The following is a 22,683-nucleotide window of genomic DNA, read 5'->3' on the forward strand; positions in this document are numbered from 1 at the left end:
GGAGGGTGAGGTAGAAGACTGGGGCCTGGAACCAGGAGCTCTGGTTTCCTTGGTCTCAGCTCTCCAGTCTTTCTCTTCTGTGGTAAGTCAGGGGCACCTCCCCAGCTTTTTCCAGGTGCCACTGTGCCACTCAGCTTGCTGATTATGGAATAAGATTGAGCCAATTAAATGTATCAAATGGATTTGTTAAAGAGAGGATAAAGAACTAAACATTGTGTTTTTTTAATCATTAGGTATGCTATGTTGACTATGGTTTTAGTGAAAATGTTGAAAAAAACAAAGTATACAAATTAAACCCGAAGTTTTGTTCACTCTCATTTCAAGCTACAAAATGTAAGCTTGCAGGTAAGAGGAACTTTTTTAAAAACTCTCTCCTTTTCAATAGGTTATTACCTGTTTTTTTTTAGGAATATTTGGATGGTTATATATTTGGATGGTTGAATCCTAAAATGGACTAAGTATCTCGTGTTATAATATGTTACTTCTTGAAAGGTTTAAATTCATGTCGAATGTGTTCTTTATAAGATACCATTATAAAATGTTGTAATGTTTTTATATTTTATGTTATATATAAAAACGTATTATAATTTCTTATAAAAATGTCTATTAGCCATCTTAAAGGGATTTTTCTTGTTCTAACTGCCCTAGTAACAATTGATGGAGGCCCCGTTTCATGACATTTGATCAGTTTCAGTACGTTGTTCAGCATGTTGTGAGGTGACTCTCAGCCCCTTTCCTGCTGAGATGGACTGTGGTGATGCTGTGAGGGTGTGACTGACACACCCTCATATGCCCAAGCATGAGTTTGATCACAGGTCACTTGCAGTTTCTGGCATAGTAGATGTATCATTGTTCTTTTCCTCCCTCCTAAAGGAAACAGAGGAATCCACATGTATGAGAGTGCCGTGTAGGGATAAACTTAAAGGACAGAGGACACATTGGTCATGTTCATAATAAGGAAAGGCATTGAAATATGCACCATGCCAGGGGGACTTGAGCCAAATGCAGAAAATGATCATAATTATTTCATGAAAATGAGTACTCTGAAAAAATGCCTCCTCCTCAGCAGGATGAATTCTTATGTCACAGGAGCTGGGTTTGACTCTTATCTGTCTATGAGATAAACCTGAAGAAATTTTAAAAACTTGTTAACAACTTGTAGAAGTTGGTGTTGGAAAGAATGTATCGAGAGCATAGAACAGGATTTAGGGTGTTGAAATTAAATGTTTGAGAAAAGTTCAAAGTTCTATGTCTGGAGAACAGAACAAGAAAAAGAAAAAACTCAGGAGGAGTCTGAATTTTAGCTTGTGGATTTAAAGTAGGAAAATATGGAAATAGGCATTATAGTATCATTGGGGAAAATATGAGCTAGTTTTAATTCATTTAATACATTAACTTAGAATTGTCATATATGTTATGTGGAACTACAGTTTTCTAAGAATTTAAAGAGTAGTTGGACTACAACAAAATTCACCTAATACCTGTGTTATGTTAAACACTACTTAATCTCTCTTTGATAAATCAGAAGATTCTTTGGTATCCTAAGGGTCAGTAAAAAGGAAATAATATGGTTGTCTCAATTTCCAATAAATGTTCATTTTATAAGAAAAATAATTGTATGTATGTAGGAAGTGCATTACAAGCATATGACTGGAAGACATGATTGATGGCTTCTCATAAGTATTAGGTTTTTGGTTTTAAATATGTGTTCCTGTATAAAGTGAAGACTGTTTCTCCCAAGGTGGAAATTGATTGATTATCCATTTTTCTCTGTTTTAAGATTGCCTGCCTTAGTGTATCATTCAAAAGGGCATTTACATTATATTTTTTTAAAACCTAAGAGGTAAGATAAAGATTATAAGACAAAGCTTTCATATAAAATTTAATAATTTTGCAGTAGGCTTATAATTTTAATAATGGTCAAAACAGACACAATCCATCTATTCATCTTGAAATGATTTTGCTAATTAAGTAGAAATTAAAAGATTCAATATTTTTCAGGCTTGGAAGTCCTAAGTGATGACCCTGATCTAGTGAAGGTGGTTGAGTCTTTAACTTGTGGAAAGATCTTTGCAGTGGAAATACTTGACAAAGCTGACATTCCACTTGTTGTTCTATACGATACCTCAGGAGAAGATGATATCAATATCAATGCCACCTGCTTGAAGGCTATATGTGACAAGTCACTAGAGGTTCACCTGCAGGTACCACTGTGATCACTGTTGTTACATGTTACACATTTTGTGTGAGAGAAAAATCACCAGAATATTACACATTTTAGGCTAACAATTGATAGAGACAGATTACATCTACATTGAGGGGGAAAAAGGAGGGAGTGGGGCTGGAAGGGAAAAAAATACCAAAATGTTCAGAGTAATTGTTTGTTAGGAACTAGATTTTTTATTTTCCATTTCCTACAAAGAGCATCTATTGATTTTATATGAGATTATTTTGTAAAGATAATAAGGAAAAATAACACAAAAGAAGGGAAAATTGGGTCCATGAAGATGTTTATTATTAGCTTTAACATTTTTTTAATGTGAAGAACATAAATGCCCCAAAAGAAGGAAGCCTTTAAATAAATTATAGAATATCTACTCAGGAGAATAGGATGAGATGTTAAAAATGGTCATTTTAAAGACTTCATAGAAACAATGGGAAACTTCTGTTTTAATAAGTAGAACCACTGTGAATGTCTTTATTATGGTTTGACTAAAAATGGGTAAAATTGAATATTAATTTTGATTATGGTTTTTTAAAATTACCCAAATTCATGTGGCCTCAGGACACGGGTTAGAAAGTAGGCTGATAAAGGATTTGATTTTGTGAGAGTTTATTTTCACTTCTGTTAATGTTGCAAAACATGGTTTATGTAATTCTTTTTCTGAATAAATCATAAGAAAATAAACCAACATTAAAGATAGTCTTGGCCTTCCAGACAATGGAGTGTGGGAATGTATGCACAATGTCTATTTTGTGCTTGACATAAATGATATTAGACATTTCTTTTAAAAAAGAAAAGAATCTAGATTAGTTTTGTACATTTAAGCTATAAATTGCATTTCATCTTACATATACTCTAACTTAAAGATTTTAAAATGCAAAGACTTGTAATGGGATGTTTAGGTAGATACCCTTTAGGTAGGTAAGAGCTGCATTCTGCTCTCAAGCATTCACGAGGTATCCTTTGTCTGTTATAGGTTGACGCCATGTACACAAATGTCAAAGTAACTAATATTTGCTCTGATGGGACACTCTACTGCCAGGTGCCTTGTAAGGGTCTGAACAAGCTCAATGACCTTCTACATAAGATAGAGGACTACTTCCATTGCAAGGTATAGCAGAACCTCTTCTACTTCTAAAATTAGCCCTAAAATTACAAACAAGAGTAATTTACTAAATTGCATAAGTATGAACAATTTTTTAGTAGTCCGAAATGGAATCTCTAGAATAGTAGGTAAAGAGCTCCAGACTTCAGAGTTTTAAAAGAAAAACACAACACTGGTTTCCGCATTGTAAAACGAAGATAGCAATAGTGTGTACCCTATGGGATTGTCCTGAGGACACTGTGCCTGTCATGTAGTAAGTGCTCAGCAATCAGTAGATGTGTTATTTATAACATGCAGTTGATGATGCCACAGTGCAGCTGCCTGTGACTAGTCGTCTGGTAGAGCCAGCTGACTCTTCTGCCTCAGGCAAGGAGAAACCTTGGAATTTAGGAGGATAATAAAACTTTCCTCCTCAATTCTGCCTTCATCTTCCTCCTCAGACATCACTCCTTGAGCTCTTTATGGACCTGAGAACCTGCCACCTGATAAATGCGGTTCTGCAGTCCAAATTGTATTAATAAGCTCCATATCCTTTAATTATAGTATTTTTTTCTGAATCAAGCTCTGCAGAGGTTTTATTGTGCTTTAAGTTTCTAAAATGGTTTCCTTACCTCCATTAGGACATTATGGTCATATTTCAGAATATGCTGTGGTTTCCAAATCACTGAACCCTACTGCCACTTCTGCCCTTACCCCCTTGTCCCTGGAAGTGAACCCTTCCCTCTAACCCACAAAGCACATCAGGCCCCTCAGGGCATTCATGTTCAGTTTGCATGTTAGCTATCTGGGTACTTATTTGCCTTTCTAGAGTGTATGCTTCTTGAGGGCATAGACTGTACCTTACCAATTTTCTGTATCCCTTACATTATCTAATCTAGTGTCTTATGTAGATTAGGTACGCCAAAATATGCACTGAATCAGTTTAAACCCGCGTTCAAAGTACAGTCTGGAACTGACATTCCTATAGCGTTATCTTGTTCTGTGTTACAGAGGTTTAATTTTAAGTCTATCTTTGAAAAATCTGAAACCCCCAGCTTGGCTGACTCCAGTGACTCATTTGTATGGATGTTGTCCTTATAACCTGTGGTGGTGAAAAGGACTCAATATTTCCTACTGCACTGGTAACCTAAGTGAGACATTGCCTTTGGGGAGAGTAGAAACACACACCCTGAACAGAAAGAGACCATGGGCATGTACCCCCAACTTCAAACTACAGCGGAAGAGGAGACTTCATCTTTACAGCTGTGATTTGTTGGTGTTTAACTGGCACTGACATACATATTTGTATTGATAACATTTCTTTGTTTTTAGAATTTGTTTAGAAAAATGTTTTCTTTAGAAAACATTTAATTTAGGGCCGGGCACAGTGGCTCAAGCCTGTAATCCCAGCACTTTGGGAGGCCGAGACGGGCGGATCACAAGGTCAGGAGATCGAGACCATCCTGGCTAACACGGTGAAACCCCGTCTCTACTAAAAAATACAAAAAACTAGCCGGGCGAGGTGGCGGGAGCCTGTAGTCCCAGCTACTCGGGAGGCTGAGGCAGGAGAATGGCGTGAACCCGGGAGGCAGAGCTTGCAGTGAGCTGAGATCCGGCCACTGCCCTCCAGCCTGGGCGACAGAGCGAGACTCCGTCTCAAAAAAAAGAAAAAAAAAAAAAAAGAGAACATTTAATTTATAAAACTGTTATCTTTGCATCTAAATGTGAAGAGATGAAAAGAATAGGCCTACAGACAGCTCGCGCACCCTCCTCACTTTTCATCCATGCTGCTCTCCTTTTTGTCAGATTCAACACCTCTCTTCATGTGTAACTGATGGAGCCAGTACCTAAGTGAATCATAATGATCTTATGCTAATGTTTTTAGAAATGTTAACAATGCTGATTTATGAGCCATGTGCATGTAGGGAGAGTAAACTACTGATGTCAACAAATTATAACCCTGTGTATTTGCTGCATCCATTGCAGCGTGCTTCCTGCAGGGAAAGGGCTCACAGGAAGTCTGATTACATGTTGGTTAAGTCTGCCAGTGCCACAGCAATCTGTTTTTCTAATGGTGTAGCAATATGCTCTTTGCTAAGAGTAATAAGAGTATCATGCATTTCTGTTTTGTAGCACATGACCTCCGAGTGCTTTGTTTCATTACCCTTCTGTGGGAAAATCTGCCTCTTCCATTGCAAAGGAAAATGGTTACGAGTAGAGGTAAAAATCAGTCACTTGGCTTTTTAATCTTAACTTATTGTGAAATATTTGAAATATACACATAGGTTTTTTTTTAAAAATGGAATAAATACTCACAGACTCATCACCAGTTTATGAAATAAAACATGACCAGTATGGTTGAAGTTTCCTGGTCGAAGTTATGGTCAAAGAAAGTTTACATCTCCTTTCTTCTGCCTCCACCCCAGTTTCATTTGTTTTCTCTCATTCTTACTTGTTTATATTCTTACTGTATTTGTACTTGTAGATACACACTTTTACTGTATATTTTTATATATAAATAGTGGAAATATATTAATGAATATGTGTATGGAATATAAAGGTAAATGAATAAATATAAATGAATAAATATTTTCAAACTTTATATAAGTAGTAAGAGGTATTGGTCATGCTTTTTCATTCATTATGTTTGTGAGATTCATTCATGTTGATGTGTGCAGCTCTAGTTTATCTATTTTTACTGCTGTATGATTCAACACTATGAATATGCCAACGTTATCACTCCATCTTCCTGATGATGGATATTTAGATCGTTCCTAATTTTTTGAACCTTCCTGTCCATGTCTTCCAGGGTACATACATAGGAATGGAGTTTCTAGGTATTGGGAATGCATATCTTCAGTTTTACTAGATCTTGCTTATTTGCTGTCCAAAGTTGTCCTTCCATTGAGAGTATATCCCTTTAAGAACTATGGCTTCATGGGGCAGTGTCAGATCCTCCCTCCCTCCTGCCTGGATCTAAGGCCATGTCTCCTGCCTAGGACTATTTTGGCTTTAATGTTCACATACTCTTCTATGTCTAGTCACTAACAATTGTCTTATTTTCTTGCAAGCTCAGTTATGAACTTGAAAGGCATTTTGTTATGGTTTATCCTGTGTTTCTGTATGTTTTTAAAAACGCAGGTTTTGGATTTTTGTGGTTGCTTTCCCTCCCTCTGTCTCTTTTCATCTAGTTTGAGGTGGCACACACCTGTAATACCAGCACTTTGGGAGGCCAAGGCAGGAGGATGACTTGATGTCAGGAGTTTGAAACCAGCCTGGGCACAATAGTGAGATACCATCTCTACAAAACCAAAGAGAAAAAAAAAAAAACTGAAAAAAAAAATTAAGGAAAAACATTGGCTTGATTTTTTTTTTCTTTTTTTCCTTTGATACAGAGGTTCTTAACCTAGATGCAAGGACCTCAACTTTCAGGGGGTCCCTCAACCCTCCTGGAATTGTATGCAAATTGTTTGTGTGCTTGTATTATATATTTTGGGGGAAAAGTATGTATAATTTTGTAAGATTCTCAAATCAACCCCCAAAAGGTAAGAATCATTGCTTTATTGAATTTTTTAAATGCTACGCAGCAACATATTGATAACTTGAATTGATTTTTTTCATTATTTAAATAAAACTTGGTCATGTCTACTTTAATGAGAGTAGCAGTTTTGAAGTAATTATTGCTATTAATGTGAATGTATGTCAGAAGACTGAAGTCTCGGGTCATATGACCAAGGGATATGTGCCTAGGTATAAGCTTCAAAAACATGACTCGTTGAAAAGATCATGGCATTCTTCAGATCTTAAAGTTCTGTGTGATTTAGTTTAAAATATGTAAGTGTATGCATACCAACTTTTTAAACTTTTTATTTTGAAATAATTTTCCTTTTTTACAAGTTGCAAAAATAGCACAAAGAGGTCTCATTGGCCTTTTACCTTCTGCAAATGTTAATATCTATATAACCATTGCACAATTTTCAAAGCCAGGAAATTGACATTAATACAAAACCGTTAGTTAATCCACAGAACATACATTTCCCAAATTGTCCCACAAAGTCCTTTTTCTGCTCCAGCATCCAATCTGGATCCCACATTGTCTTTAGTTGTCATGCCTTCTTAGTATACTCCAGTCTGGCAGTTACTCAGCCTTTCTTTGCTGTTCCTGACTTTTTGAAGAATAGTTTTATGTTGTAAAGTATCTCTCAATTTGAGTATCTTCATGTTTAAATTTTGGTTATGCATTTTTGGCAAAAAGAAGCCTTCTTGGTGTATGTCCAAATACTTTAGATAAATATCTAGTATTATTTTTGTTACTATCAAATTGTATATTGTCTACCTTCAAGGTAGACAAAAGGTTTGAGTACTCATTCTCTTAGTGATGTGTGGAAAGTCAGGGAAGGAAAAATAATTAGTGAAAAGCAGATCCTATGTTTAATCATGTATTTATTCTTGATAGTTATACAAATAATTGCAAAGGTAATTATTGTTTTGACCCCAAAACAATAGTTTTTCCCTTATATTGTAATATTTTGGAGAACAGACTTTATCTTATAATCAGCAGTATATAATAATGTATCAAATCATTTTATAACAAATCATGTCCTAGAATTGGAGAAATAATAAATATTACTATACTTATTTTACAGTTTATTATCAGGTGTTGAGAGCAATTCTACTCTAAAACAGTATTTAGTAGGCTGGGTGTAGTGGCTCACACCTGTAATCCCAGCACTTTGGGAGGCCAAGATGGGTGGATCTTTTGAGGTCAGGAGTTTGAGACCAGCCTGGCCAACATGGTGAAACCCCAACTCTACTAAAAAATACAAAAAAATTAGCTGGGTGGGTGGTGGGCACCTGTAATCCCAGCTACTCAGGAGGCGGAGGCAGGAGAATCACTTGAACCCGGGAGTCGGAGGTTGCAGCAAGCCAAGATTGCAGCACTGCACTCCAGCCTGGGCGACAGAACAAGACTCTGTCTCAAAATAATTATAATAACAATAATAATAATAATAAGTGAATACATTTTACATTAAGGGAAAATTTTAACATTGTTAGTCTGTTGCTTTTAATATGCAATTCAGGATTGTACAAAATGTAATTGCACAGAAGCATTTTGGTCTTTTGAATATGCTAATAAATTAGCCAACACTTATCTCATTTCAGATCACAAACGTTCACAGCAGCCGAGCTCTTGATGTTCAGTTCCTGGACTCTGGCACTGTGACATCTGTGAAAGTGTCAGAGCTCAGGGAAATTCCACCTCGGTTCCTACAAGAAATGATTGCAATACCACCTCAGGTACTATGTTACCAGCCTGGGAGATTTGCTGGAACAGATTTGGATGTGTTCATAATCTTATTGTAAGATGCCTTCTCAGTTTTGATCTCATTAATTTTTAAGAAAATTGGAAATTGTCCAAATATAGTTGTCTACTAGTTTTCAGAAGTAAAACATGGCTGACTTAGACAAGACCAGTCATATTTACAGACTGTTGTTTGAGAAATGTTTGTTTTCAAGAACATCTAGTCATTAAGCTGTGTTGTCCAGTTACAGGTTCCATTTTGATAATTAGATGCCAGTACTGACTTATATACAGTTCCAGAATATTGTGTATAAATGTTTATTTTTAGAGTTTTTAGTTTAGGTAACCATTTTCTTCGGAAATCTGTTTAGACATAATCATTTTCTTAGTGACTTCCCCACCATACATTTTAATTAAAAGATTAACTTCAGTCAATCCTTTCTTTATTCGTGAACGTTCAGATGATAAGGATTTTGAATATTTTGAATTTTTTAGAACTACTCCCTACCTTTAAGAGAAGTAGAGGGTTTTGTGCACAAATTAATATCTTTTAAAAAATAAAACTATTCAGTATTCTACAACTTCAAGATGCCCATTTACTAATATTTTCAAGAAGACATCTTCTGCCATCAAACTCAGTGAATAAAACATTGTCCATAATTAGCATGGCTTTTGACATGTCTCTCCCTCCCATCACCATTGCTTTTTCTAGCCGTGACTATTACAGAGAAGCTTTTTTCAAAATCATTTTTACTGTCCATTACTCAGCCATAGTTCTGGAAATTGATAGGCCTTTAAGTGCTACTCTGACTTAATAATACCTCTTGTTGGAACAGCCATGCAGGGCCAGCCTTACCTGGAAAAGATCCCCTGGGCTGGAGGGCAGTTGGGAATCTGCCCCACCACTGCGACTGTCTGAAAGTCCGCAACAGTACCACCTGTATGCTACGGCATTAGCAATCACTAAACTTTTTTTTCATAACCTTATCTAGGTTTATTATTTGACAAATATGAAGACTGCTGATTGGGAGAACCTTAAAAACCAGCTAGCCCAAGCCTCTGGCTCACAGCATCTCTCCAAGAGTCTAAATCAGAGTACCAGACCAGTGGACTGTCAGCCAAAGCCAACCCTTAAATACGGAGTTTTGGCTCTTGGCTCTTACAGTATTTTAAAAATGTGAATTGGTTGCCAGCATTTTAAAATTAGAAAATTTCACACAAAAAATCCTGCTTCTAGCTTCTCTCTTGACAAATTGGAAAATCTGACTCTGCTGAGCACTCTTCTTGTGGGGCAGTGCTCCTAAGGAGCTTGGGGCCTTCTCCTCTGCTGGCCCCATTGGGCCTGCCTCACTCGTCGTTGCCTGCCCAGCCCCTGCAGATATTCAAGTGTGCTGTCTCTGCTCTGAGTGACCTCCTCTCCAACAAGAAAGGTACCACATCCAGCCAGCAGAGCCAGAGACTTAGAGCTCCTGAGGGAGGAAAGCAGGAAGACAGGAAGGGGCTCAGAGAGGAAAAGGAATCCTGGAACTGAGTTTCATCCCCTTCACAAAATTGCTTCCATTGATTCAAGGGTTTGCTTGAGGCTGAAGGAAATCCCTGAGGTCACTTTTTAGCCTCTGCTGTAGCCATTCTACAGATGCTTGTATAATGACAGTAGGAGCTAAAAAACACTGGGGAAAATGAGGCTTTTAGGGACCTGTGGATTTCAGTTTTTCTCACCCTCCTTAATTCTCATTACAGCCTCCTTCAAAGGGCAAACAAATGTGCCTGGTATCCACGAGGTACTCAGAAAGTGCTGAATGAAGCAGCAGGAGTCAGATTTCCTCCAAATGATGGTTTTTTTTTTTTTGTTTTTTTTTAAGTTGAGGTAGAGGGTAGACCTTGATAAAAGTTCCAACCCTGTCTTTGCGACTTTGGTATCTTATGCAGTCTTTCTGAGTCCATTTCCCCAGCTGTGAAATGGGGCTGCAACACCTGTCATGCAGAAGTATTGTATAGTGGGAAGTATATGGAGTGCTGGGGGTAAGCCCTGGCTCATAAAGGAGTAAAGACAATAGTAGTTATATAAATAGAGTTGGGAACATAGCAGATGCTCAAACCAAGAGCTGTAATTGTCATTATTAGCTGTTGTTGCTTGCTGTCTATCTTGGTAACATTTGATTTGTAGGAAAATAATATTAACATTACTCATAACTAGATATTTTAACATGGTGTATTTACTTTTCCATCATATTTTCTTTTCAGGCCATTAAGTGCTGTTTAGCAGATCTTCCACAATCTATTGGCATGTGGACACCAGATGCAGTGCTTTGGTTAAGAGATTCTGTTTTGAATTGCTCGGACTGTAGCATTAAGGTTAGTTATCTTATTGGGCCTGATACATTTAGAAAGGGAGCCGGCAGCTGTCCGGGCTCGTTTAGTTTTTGTGAAGGAATTTTATCTCACTGTAAAATGGATGCTTCCACATCCAACACATTTTTTATATTCAGGAAATTGGCTACAAGTGTAACTGTAAGATATTTTATGGCTTAATTCTTTTTTATTTAAGAAGTTATCCTATGTCTCCAGTATTATTTTTAAACCCTTCTTATAGTTTTTCCCATTATTAATGTAGAAGAGATGGTTCTCCATTTCTATTTTGCTTCATGATAAGGAATTAAGTCCCCAACAGGGGACCACAGATCTCTTGATGAATGTTTCTAAAGATCATTTAAATAAGTCCTCTATTTCTTTTTTATTCATAAAGTAGCATAGATTATAAACAAATCATTTGTTTATGATTGTGGTTTTTAGCCTCTTTTTCCTAAAGTTTATTTAATCTGCTGTACTTATTTCACTAGCTCTTGTTTCTTTTTCTGTACTTTTGCATCTTTGAATCAAAAACATTGCTCACATATCCAAGAATACAAATTCAAGAAGATAATTTTTCTCTGTTAACTGATGAAAATTGTATGACTGTTGTATATAAACATTTAAAATGAAATGTCCTTGAAAAATATCTTCATGAAGACCTCTAAATTATTCTAGCTAGCACTGATTTTTCTGTCTTTGTATTCTTCTGGGGTTTATAGTGTACAATTACATGCTTAATTATATACTATTTCATATTCTTCAATTGTCACATGATAACACTGTTTTCTCAGCTACTCTTTAAGCTCCTAAAGCCAGAATATTGGATGGTTACTCAATAAAAATACTTTTTGTTAATTTTTAAAACTGTACTTCTGTATTATAAATATCAAAATGAATTTGCAGTCAGTATTTGATTAGTACTTCAGAGGATGAATGTAATAGAGGCATCTTGTTGGAGAAAAACAAAACATTTTAAGTAAATTACTGTAGATGGGTTGCCTTGCTGTTATCTCCCTCTCTTCAGGCCTGTGTACCTGCCTTTCATTTCTAGCCCTATTTGGTAAAAGATAGATGTGGCTAGTATCTTATTTTTATCATTACTAAGATAAACCAGAGTTGCTAATGAGAATAGCCAACAGTCACCTAGCTCCCTGGGACATACAGCAGTACAATCCCAATTATTAATGTGTGGTATTTCCATACAAACACACCTCTGGCCGAAAGAGCAAAGTTGGTTAGGTAGTCAGAAGGTCTCCTGGACAAAAAGTGTAAAACTGATTTTGACCCGTTCTGTGGAACTTGCTTCCTCTTTTTCTCCCCAGGTCCGTCTCCTCCCATGTAATTGGAGATGGGGAAGAGTGTGAGAACATATACTAGGACCAGACAAGGAATTTGATAGAGGGGTGCTTACAGATGTGGTGGATGTCAGAGCTTTCTCCTTCCCTTCCCAGTCTTGAGGACACACCAGCCTTAAGCAGAACGCTTATGAATCATTTTGCCATCATTGTGATTGTTTTTTATTATTGATGCTGGGTGATGAGTACGTGGGGGTTCGTCATACTTATAATTTCTACTTTAAGTATTTTGAAATGTCATTAAACTATTTTAATCATGATACATAGAATCCCTTCCTCTCAATGATAATGACCTGTAGCAAGTTACAAAGTTTTCTCAGACTTTTTAAAGATTAGTAAATTTTTTATTTCCATAAGGCTGCACTGTTTCCTAGACTATTTTGACTTCAGAGTCCATTCATTGCCAAGCTGTCATCATTTATCTTTCCTTAAATAAAATGGATTTTAGCAAGGTTTTTGGCAAAATGCTGTGTTTTAATGATTACGGTTACTATAACTGCCTCTCAAAATTTAATGTGAACTTGTATTTCTAATATTGTTTTTTGTGTTTTCCAAAGGTTACAAAAGTGGATGAAACCAGAGGGATCGCACATGTTTATTTATTTACCCCTAAGAACTTCCCTGATCCTCATCGCAGTATTAATCGCCAGATTACAAATGCAGACTTGTGGAAGCATCAGAAGGATGTGTTTTTGAGTGCCATATCCAGTGGAGCTGGCTCTCCCGACAGCAAAAATGGCAACATGCCCATGTTGGGCAACACTGGAGAGAATTTCAGAAAGAACCTAACAGATGTCATCAAAAAGTCCATGGTGGACCACACGAGCTCTTTCTCCACGGAGGAACTGCCACCTCCTGTCCACTTATCAAAGCCAGGGGAACACATGGATGTGTACGTGCCTGTGGCCTGTCACCCAGGCTACTTTGTCATCCAGCCTTGGCAGGAGATACATAAGTTGGAAGTTCTGATGGAAGAGATGATTCTATATTACAGTGTGTCTGAAGAGCGCCACATAGCAGTGGAGAAAGACCAAGTGTATGCTGCAAAAGTGGAAAATAAGTAGGTCCTTGGACAAAGCATTTTATTCTACTCCTAAGAAAAATGTGTAAAATGATGCCAGAGTCTTAATCTAGGCAGGGGGACTTTGAACTGTACTAATGGGAATTTTCAATGTCAAACAAACCCAGTAAGTTTCGTGATTTTCTAGTATTTAAGATGATGTCATTTATCAAAAAATCTATTGGCCATATTCCTGTTAAAACCCAATTATATATCTAAAATGAATGTTTAAATGTTTTTCTATTTTTCTATTAGAAAAATATTTTTATTTGGAAAATAACCAGGTTTTTTTCATTTAATGACTTTTTATTTTAAAAATAAAAATATTGTGGAAAATTTTTAAAATATAAAAAAGCATAAGAAATTAAAATCAACCACCCACACATAACACTTGTTAAACTACTTATGTATTTCCTCTAATTTTATATGTGCATATTTATATAGTTGGTATATTATTAGTATATATAATTTTGTACCTGCTTTTTTCACCTAACATTATGTTGTAAACATTTTTCCATGTGATAAAATTTCTTCAGGAACCTTTATAATGGCTATTTTAATTATGATATGCAGAATTCCCTTCTCCCAATGAAATCATAATTTACTTACCATTCTATTTTGTTATGTAAGGTTTTTTCCTTATATTTTTCACTATTATAAATAATAGTGAATGTAAATCTTTGCATTTCTGATTATTTATTTATGGGAGAGATTCCTAGAAGAAAAATCACTTGTTGGAAGATGGCAAGACTCTTGCTTTATGTTGTCAGCTGCATCCTGGCATCTGTGCCATCTTTCATAAGGAGCAACAATGCTTATTTCACTACTCTTTGACCTTAGGGCTTTGAGAACATACTTTCTCTTACATTTCTTTAGCACTTCACTCTTTTTTCTAATATTTTCACATTTGGGTCCACACCCCTGCTCCCCAAAGCCCTGCAGGATGTGCTGGTTTCCTCCAAGTGAAGCCCAGACACCCCACTCTCCACTCTCCACTCAGGCCATGAAGCCCTGGGAAATGGCACAATGCCCATCCTGTTCCTTTGCCAGCTTACTTAGGAGAAATGAACAAGCTTATTTGTTGATGCTGAACACAAAGAACAGTCACCCCTCCCCAACACACACACACACACCCCAAAACTCTGTTTAAAAGGTCAAACTGCTTTTTTTATATGAAATGTTTTAATTCTTTAAGATAGCAAACATAGGCATGTATAAAGTTTTGTCATTTTCATGGAAGAAAAAAACTAATTTTTAACTCTCAAAGTGAAGAGTATAATAGCTCTCATTTTGAAAAACATACCACTTGTATGTCATAAGCTTTTCTTCTTTAAAAAGCCATTTCTACTGTTGTGTTATTTATGACCACAAACATAAATAGGTTTAATTCAGTTTGTGTAGGTTTGCCTCAATCAGAACTCTTTGTAAGATAATTCAATCACAGTTAAAAACCAAACTAATGTTCATCGTTTACTGGGGGTGCAGATTAATGATGATTACAGGTGAGGAGATCCTCCTTGGAGGAAAGGGGTTGGGTAGGAAGGAGAACACATCAACTGGATGGGCCCTCACAATCCCCACTCTGCCCTCCATGTCTTTGAACCATTCTGCCCCAGGACTCTTGGATTTTAGTTAATTTGCCCCAGATAATCCAGGGATGTTTTGTATATAAAAACAGATAATCTGATTTTTTAAAAAACTTCATGAACTGAATCAGTATGAAATGTTTAGAGCTTCTGTTTTTCTTAAGACTCAGGACTATTTACTAAACCTTGTTCCCAACTATGGTAAGTTAAGACTGAGGAATTTTAGATATATATTTTTATTATAGCGGTTTCCAAATCTATCTCAGCATAAGAACAACTTGGAAAACCTATTAAAAATGCAGATTATTCTTCCTTACCCAGGCATTCTGAATCAGAATCTCTGCAGGTGGAGCTCCAGAATCTGTTTTTAACAAATTCCAGGTGATGCTGGTACTGAAATTTAGTAAACCAGTCAAAACTGAAGTCTTCACTTATGCCATTAGTTTTGAAAGTTGAAAACTAAATAGAAACACAACACATCAGTTTGCTGGTGACTCTCTCTTCACTGCTCTATACCACTTATTTATAGACTAAAAACACAGACCACCACCAATTTGCCCTGTACAATATTAAGATGATGCTATTGGTGGAAACCAAGTGTTTTTACCTCCTTTTGTGCTTACACAAATTAGCAACCTATACCAAAAGTGTTTCCACATGTGAAAATTTCTCTTCAGTTTGATCTCAAGTTCTTATTTATAGTACCTTGTCTTCATTTTAATAATAATGATGATAACTACCATTTGCCGAGTGCCTATTATTAGCCAAGTAATGTCCCAGGCACTTTCCATATATTATTTCTGTAAGTGAATTTACATTAAATATTAAACATGAGATGATCAAGGCTCAGAGCTTAAATAAAGAGCCAAGGTGACACAACTAGAAAATGGCCCAGATGGGACTCTAATTCAGGTCTGTTTGGCCCCCAAAACTCATGTACATATTATGTATCCTTTCTGTGTCCCAATTGTCTCTGGGACCCATGGAGTATTGCTTGCTGCACTTTGAGCCTGTCTGAAAGTTTCTGGAGTTCCCTCAGAAGCCCCCAGTCACAGTGTTGAAAGCTGACCTTTTTGTTTTGGGGCTTCTCTGTAGTTCATCCTATAGCAGCTGCATGGATTTCCTATACTAGGGGTTTACGCGCTGGAGAAAAAGTCCATTCCAGCCAACCCCAGTCCAGAAGTGTGTTGTGGTACAGGGCTTGCTGTTCTGGTGAGCTTCTGGCTTATGGTTAGTAAACCTGTTCCAGAGAATGACTGACCATGCCACCTCAACTGGAGGCCAATTGACGCCATTTAGCAGCAGAGACCACCTCCATAGACACTTTCTTTTAGCTGTTAGGAACAATCTTCCTTTCCTTCATGTAGTAATGCTTTTTAATCATGTATTTGAGACTATAGGACTTTAAAATGATCTTTCATCTATTAACCTTGAAGTCTAGGGTTTTTCTCATTTTAATGATGTTGATGTAGGTAGGACTTTAAAATGATCTTTCATATATTAACCTTGAAGTCTGGGTTTTTCTCATTTTAATGATGTTGATGTAGTTTCAGCAGGGTTAAGTAGATTCCTGTGGATTTCCTTCTGGTGCCTTGAGCTCCAGATCTGAAGCCATACTTCACTTCCTTCATACTCCTCTACCTTTTCCAGGTTCTTTATTTTAGGTGGTGGGTTGAATCCTGTGTTATGTTCTTTTTTTAATGTCCTTACTTGTCATAATTAAAATTGCAAACTTTTTTTGTCCAAAACCTATTTGATTTGTCCCCAGCCTGCCTTCCTAGTCTGACTTCTTTTCTATTCTTCCATGCATTCCACTCTCTAACCATACTGGAAGGTTTGCTCTGCTCCAAAACACCATGCCCTCTCCAGTCCTCTGTGCTTTTCTTCTCAAGCATTTCTTCATCCCCAGCTGGTCCTGCTTGCCTCTCTCTTTCCATCTTCCAAGCATGTACCATATCCAAACATGTGGCCATCTTCTGTCCACCCTCCTTCAGTGAAGGGATCCCCTGGCTTTGTCCTGGTCATCCTCCATGGCGTTTGTTTCATTCTACTTAGTGATGGTTGGCAGTTCATGTGTCTGTTTCCTTCACTAACTCCATGAGGCCCGTAAAAGTCTCTTGAATGAGCAAATTCTATCAAATAAGACAGTGGCAAAGCAGAGAATAGTAAGCTTTGGAAAAAGGAGCAGGAAATGCTTTTAAAACTTTTTTGACAATATAGTTTTAAATTTTGATAAACATAATTTGCATTAATTTTTCTTTTTATAAAATATTTCTTGCCCTTAAAGCAGGTATTGAGTTTATGTGTTTTCTCTTCCTTTTTAATCTAATGTATATCTAGGTGGCACAGGGTGCTTTTAAAAGGAATCCTGACCAATGGACTGGTGTCTGTGTATGAGCTGGATTATGGCAAACACGAATTAGTCAATATAAGAAAAGTACAGCCCCTAGTGGACATGTTCCGAAAGCTGCCCTTCCAAGCAGTCACAGCTCAACTTGCAGGTAATTTCTGTGGGATCTGAACTCATGCTACAACAATACAATATTGTCATTTTGTCCTGGGTACTTAGCATGTACTGAATCATTGGCCTCTTGAGTTTAGATATGTTGGGTTTTTGTTTTTTTGTACTAATAATATTGCAACCATAATGGAGATAATTTTAATGATCTCTTACAGTCATGCTCTATCATTATATCTGCTGTTTCTCTTTTCCCTACTCCTTCAGTCTCTGGTTTCAAGCATGAGTATGTTTCTAAAGCTGTAATCTTAGTACAGGTATAATACTGCATTCTGCTTTTCTTCATCTAGTATTGTTTTCTAATGACTTTCTGGGTGATTTTATGGTTTTCCTACTTATTTTTAATGGATGCAAAAATTCTATTTAATCAATACTTCCCTTTTGATGAACATTTTTATTGTAATATCAAGAAAAACCCTGCATCTTTATACTAGCTAAAATGAACCAAAAAACAATAGAAACAACCTATTATAATAACCAATAGGAGGATCATACTTTATTATTATTGCATAAATTATAATACATGATAGAGTATTATGCAATCTTAAAACATTCGTGAGTCATGGAATATATGACCATTTTCATGACCAAGTGAGTTTCCAGTCTGCAGCACAACTAACAGCATACAAGTGAGCAATTTCACCACATTCACATCAGCCTCTTGATTATCATTAAAATGTGAGTAACCAATTTAACAGGCATACAATGACACCTCTTTGTAATGTGGTCTAATGAGACTTCCCTTTTACCTTTTGGGAAAGCAGTGCAACTGTTGATGGCTCCCCTGTGAGCACCCTACCATTATGTAGCATGAGCAGCTGGATGAAGCTCAGCCCAGAGGCCTGTAGCATTAGCAGAGGGTTTTGAGGCCCAAATTGCTGAGGGGTGCCTCCCTGATACCTTTGCTGCTGCTCACAGTCCTCAGCACCTTGCCCCATATGTGGAACACAGTGACAGAAGTGATGTGATGTCAGCAGTGAAAGAAATTGTATATATAGGTTCTTCTTTTACTTATTGACCAGCTTTTATTGGAAGGCTATATATTGCCTTATTTTGAAATATTTGCCAGCTTCTCTGTGTCTTCCTACTAGAATTCAAAGGAAATGCCCATGGTAATTGGATATAAAGAAAAAATAACACTTTCATGTAGCATGACCACCAGTTAGTCTGCTTTAGACTCAAACCTTTTTCAGATTTAATGTGTTTTTTTTTTTTCATTTTCACTTTCTAATGTTCAGGTTTTCCTAACAACATGTTTTGTTAAACATGACAGTTATACTCCCCAGAGAAGGCTTCTCTGTGAAGAATGAGTGCATGGCACCATCATCCCCATCACCAGCATTGTGGCTAAGAGTTATTGGCGCTTATGGTGTGCTAAGCGACCTACCAGTCACTTTAGAGCTTTCTTCCTGTTTAATATATGCATTTGGTGCTACAAATTTCCCTCTAAGTACGGCTTTGACTGCATCCCACAAATTTTGATGTGCTGTATTTTCATTTAGCTCAAAATGCTTTTTAATTTCTCTTGAAATGTATCCTTTGACCCATGTGTTATTTAGAATTGTGCTTAATCTCTAAGTATTTGGGGATTTTCCAGCTATCTTTCTGTTACTGATTTCTAATTTAATTCCATTGTGGTCTAAGAGAAAACATTGTATTATTTTTAAATTGTTAATGTGTGTTTTATTTCCCAAAATGTGGTTTGTCTTGGTGAATGTTCCATGTGAGCTTGAGAAGAATGTATAATCTGCTGCTTTTGGATGAAGTAGTCTATGGATGTTAATTACATCCAGTTGACTTACGATGCTGTTGAGTTCAACTATGTCCTTACTTAACATTTATGCCTTCTGGATCTGTCCATTTCTGATAAAGGGGTTTTAAAATCTCTACCTATGAGAGTGGATTCTTTCATTTCTCCTTGCAGATCTATCTGTTTTTACCTCATGTATTTTGATGCTTTGTTGTTAGGTGCATGTACATTAAGGATTGGTATGCCTTCTTGGAGAATTGACCCCTCTACTGTTATGTAATGCCCCTCTTTATCCCTGATAACTTTTCTTGCACTGAAATATGCTCTACCTAAAAGGAATATACCTACTCCTGCTTTCTTTCAATTAGTGTTAACGTGGTATATCTTTCTCCATCCCTTTACTTTTACTCTATATATGTCTTTGTAGTTAAAGTAGTCTTCTTGTAGATAATATGTAGTTGGTTCTTATTTTTTAATTTACTCTGACAGTCTCTGTCTTTTAATTGGTGTATTTAAACTATTGACATTTAAAGTGATTATTATTATAGTAGGATTAACATCGACCATATTTGTTACTGTTTTCTATTTGTTTTCCTTGTTCTTTGCTTATTTTTGTCTTCTACACTTTTTCTGCTTTTTGTGATTTTAATTGAGAATTTTAAGTAATGCCACTTTCTCTCCTTTATTAGGATATCAATTATACCTCTATTTTTTCCTTTTCTTAGTGGGTGCGCTAGAGTTTGCTATATACAGTTAGAACTAATCCAAGTCCACTTTCATGTGACATTACAGTGTTTCATAGACAGTGCAAGTACTGAGTACTGTATAATAACAAAATAATCTTAATTCCTTCCTCCAGGCTCCCGTATCATTGCAGTCATTTACTTCACTTACATATAAGCACATATGCACACACATGCACACACACACACACACGCATACAGAACCAAATACATTTTTGCTATTATTTTGAATAAACCCTATCTAATAGGTGAATTAAGAAAAAGAAATTTAAAAGTTTTACTTTACTTTCACTTATTCATTCTCTGATTTTCTTTGTGTCAATCTAAATTTCTGACCTATATTATTTTCCTTTGCTGAAGAACTTCTTTAATATTTCTTCCAAGGCAGGTCTGCTGGCAACAAATTCTCCCAATTTTTGTTTGTCTGAGAGTCTATATTTCTCCTTTACTTTTGAAGGATAATTTCATAAGGTACAGAACTCTAGCTGGTAGGTTTTTTCCCTTCAACACTCTAGTCTCTTCTTGCTGCATAATTTCTGAGAAGTCAGATGCTTCTCTGAGAAGTCAGAACAAAGATAAGAATCTTTGTTCTTCTATGGATAAGGTTTTTTTTTACTTCTGGCCTCTTTCAAGATTTTTGTTTATCTTTGATTTTCTAAAGTTTGAATGTGATATGCCTAGATATATTTTGGGTGGGGGCATTTATCTTGCTTGGTGTTCTTTGAGCTTCCTGGATCTATGATTTAGTGTGTGACATTAATTTGGAGAAATTCTCAGTCACTATTGTTTCAAATGTTTCTGTTCCTTTCCCTCCTTCTGAAATTCTCATTATGCATTTGTTACACCTTTGATAGATCTTAGATTTTTGTTCTGTTTTTTTTTTCAGTCTTTTTTCTCTTTGCTTTTCAGTTTTGAAAGTTTCTGTTGTCATATCCTTGAACTCAGAGATCTTCCCTCAGCCAAGTCCAATCTACTAAGAAGCCCAAGACATTCTTATTTTCTTTTATAGTGTTTCTGACCTCTAGCATTTCTTTTTGGTTTTGTTTGTTTGTTTGTTTGTTTGTTTGTTTGTTTTTTTGAGACAGAGTCTCGCTCTGTCACCCACACTAGAGTGCAGTGGCACAATCTTGGCTCACTGCAACCTCCGCCTCCCAAGTTCAAGCAATTCTTCTGCCTCAGCCTCCTGAGCAGCTGGGACTATAGGCGCGCACCACCACACCCGGCTAATTTTTGTATTTTTAGTGGAGACAGGCTTTTCACCATGTTGACGAGACTGTTCTCAAACTCCTGACCTCGTGATCCGCCCACTTTGGTGATCCTCCCGCCTTGGCCTCCCAAAGTGCTGGGATTACAGGTGTGAGCCACCGCACACAGCCCACATTTCTTTTTTATTGTTTCTTAGAATTTCTATCTTTCTGCTTCCCTTTTCCATCTGTTCTTAAATTTTGTCTGCTTTTCCATTAACACTGGTACATATTAATCATAGTTGTTTTAAATTCCTGGTCTGATTATTTCCAGCATTCCTGCCATATCTGACTCTGATTCTGATGCTTGCTCAGTCTCTTCAAACTGTGTTTTTTCCCTTCCATATCACTTGTAGTTCTTTGTTGAAAGGTGGACATGATACATTGGGTAAAAGGAAATCTGGGTAAATAAGACTTTTGTAATGTAGCAGCAGTAATGTGTGTCTAGGGTGTGAGGAATGTTCTGTCGTCCTGTGATTAGGTCTCAGTCTTTTGTTGAGCCTGTGCCCCTGGACTGGGAACTTCACCACTTCTCCTCAGGGTTTTTCCCCCCAGCTTAGGTGGAGCAGGATGGCTAGAGGGGAGTGGAGTTGGGTATTTCCCTTCCCCCAGGAAGGTTAAGCTCTATAAAACCCTGGCAGGTCAGGCTCTGGTAAAATAGTTTCTTCTGAGGACAGGGCTTGTTAAGAAAAACAGAAAAGCTCTGGTGTATTTCAAAATGTTCCTTTTCTTCTCCCCCAACTGGAAGCATGAGGTGATTTTTCCCTGATATTCACTGTGAGTACCAGGTAGTGCTTCTGGAGGTAAAACTCTCAAAAGTGTGGGAGTCAGAGCCCTATAACTGGGTTCCCCAGGAGTTTTTAACTCTCAGACTTATTTACATGTACCCCCAGCAATTTGTCAATTACAGTTTAGGTTTCCTTCCTCCGGCTTCCAGGCGTCTGCTCATTGGTTTCTGCTGTAGTATGCTTTGATGCTCAGTATCTTCCTGTCTGTCTCTCTGGTTTTGGGGACAGTGAATTGCCTTGTGACCTTCCTTCTCTGATGGACCTAGCAATAGTTGTTGATATTCTGTTTGTTCAGCTTTTTGTTTCTTGTAAAGAGGCAGTAGCAACTTCTAAGCTTTTACATGCCAGATCGTTAGGCAGGAGTTCTACCAACTGCTTTATTTCATTGAACTCTCCCCATGCTGGGAGGCTTAAGTACTGTTACTGTAACTATCATACACATCAGGGAACAGCAGCTTAGTGAAGGTAAATATCTTGTCCAAGATCCCACAGCGTTAAACTCAGCACTCTGCCCCTTCAGTGTGTGCCTTTCTTCACTGTATACTTCCTTCTCCATGAAAAGTGTGATTTTTGAAGTCAAAAGGCCGAGATTCAAGTCATTTAACTTCTAAACCTACCCCATGATTATTTATAAAATTACCAGTAAATCCTTATCCTGCCTGTGTGACTGAACTAAT

The 22,683-nt window shown here is 36.9% G+C and overlaps 1 protein-coding gene across 1 annotated transcript in view; it reads left to right on the forward strand.

The window, feature by feature from the left end:
• TDRD7 (tudor domain containing 7) overlaps window positions 1–22,683 on the forward strand; it is a 69,544-nt gene that overhangs the window by 44,455 nt on the left and 2,406 nt on the right. The window contains exons 8-15 of the mRNA XM_011993741.1: window positions 234–345; window positions 2,002–2,204; window positions 3,201–3,335; window positions 5,442–5,528; window positions 8,472–8,606; window positions 10,855–10,965; window positions 12,875–13,377; window positions 17,304–17,464. Coding sequence (XP_011849131.1) covers window positions 234–345; window positions 2,002–2,204; window positions 3,201–3,335; window positions 5,442–5,528; window positions 8,472–8,606; window positions 10,855–10,965; window positions 12,875–13,377; window positions 17,304–17,464 — 1,447 coding nt within the window. The remainder of the gene's footprint in view (window positions 1–233; window positions 346–2,001; window positions 2,205–3,200; window positions 3,336–5,441; window positions 5,529–8,471; window positions 8,607–10,854; window positions 10,966–12,874; window positions 13,378–17,303; window positions 17,465–22,683) is intronic.

The sequence above is a fragment of the Mandrillus leucophaeus genome, unplaced genomic scaffold (genome assembly GCF_000951045.1).
Source record: "Mandrillus leucophaeus isolate KB7577 unplaced genomic scaffold, Mleu.le_1.0 Scaffold433, whole genome shotgun sequence".
NCBI lineage: Eukaryota > Metazoa > Chordata > Mammalia > Primates > Cercopithecidae > Mandrillus > Mandrillus leucophaeus.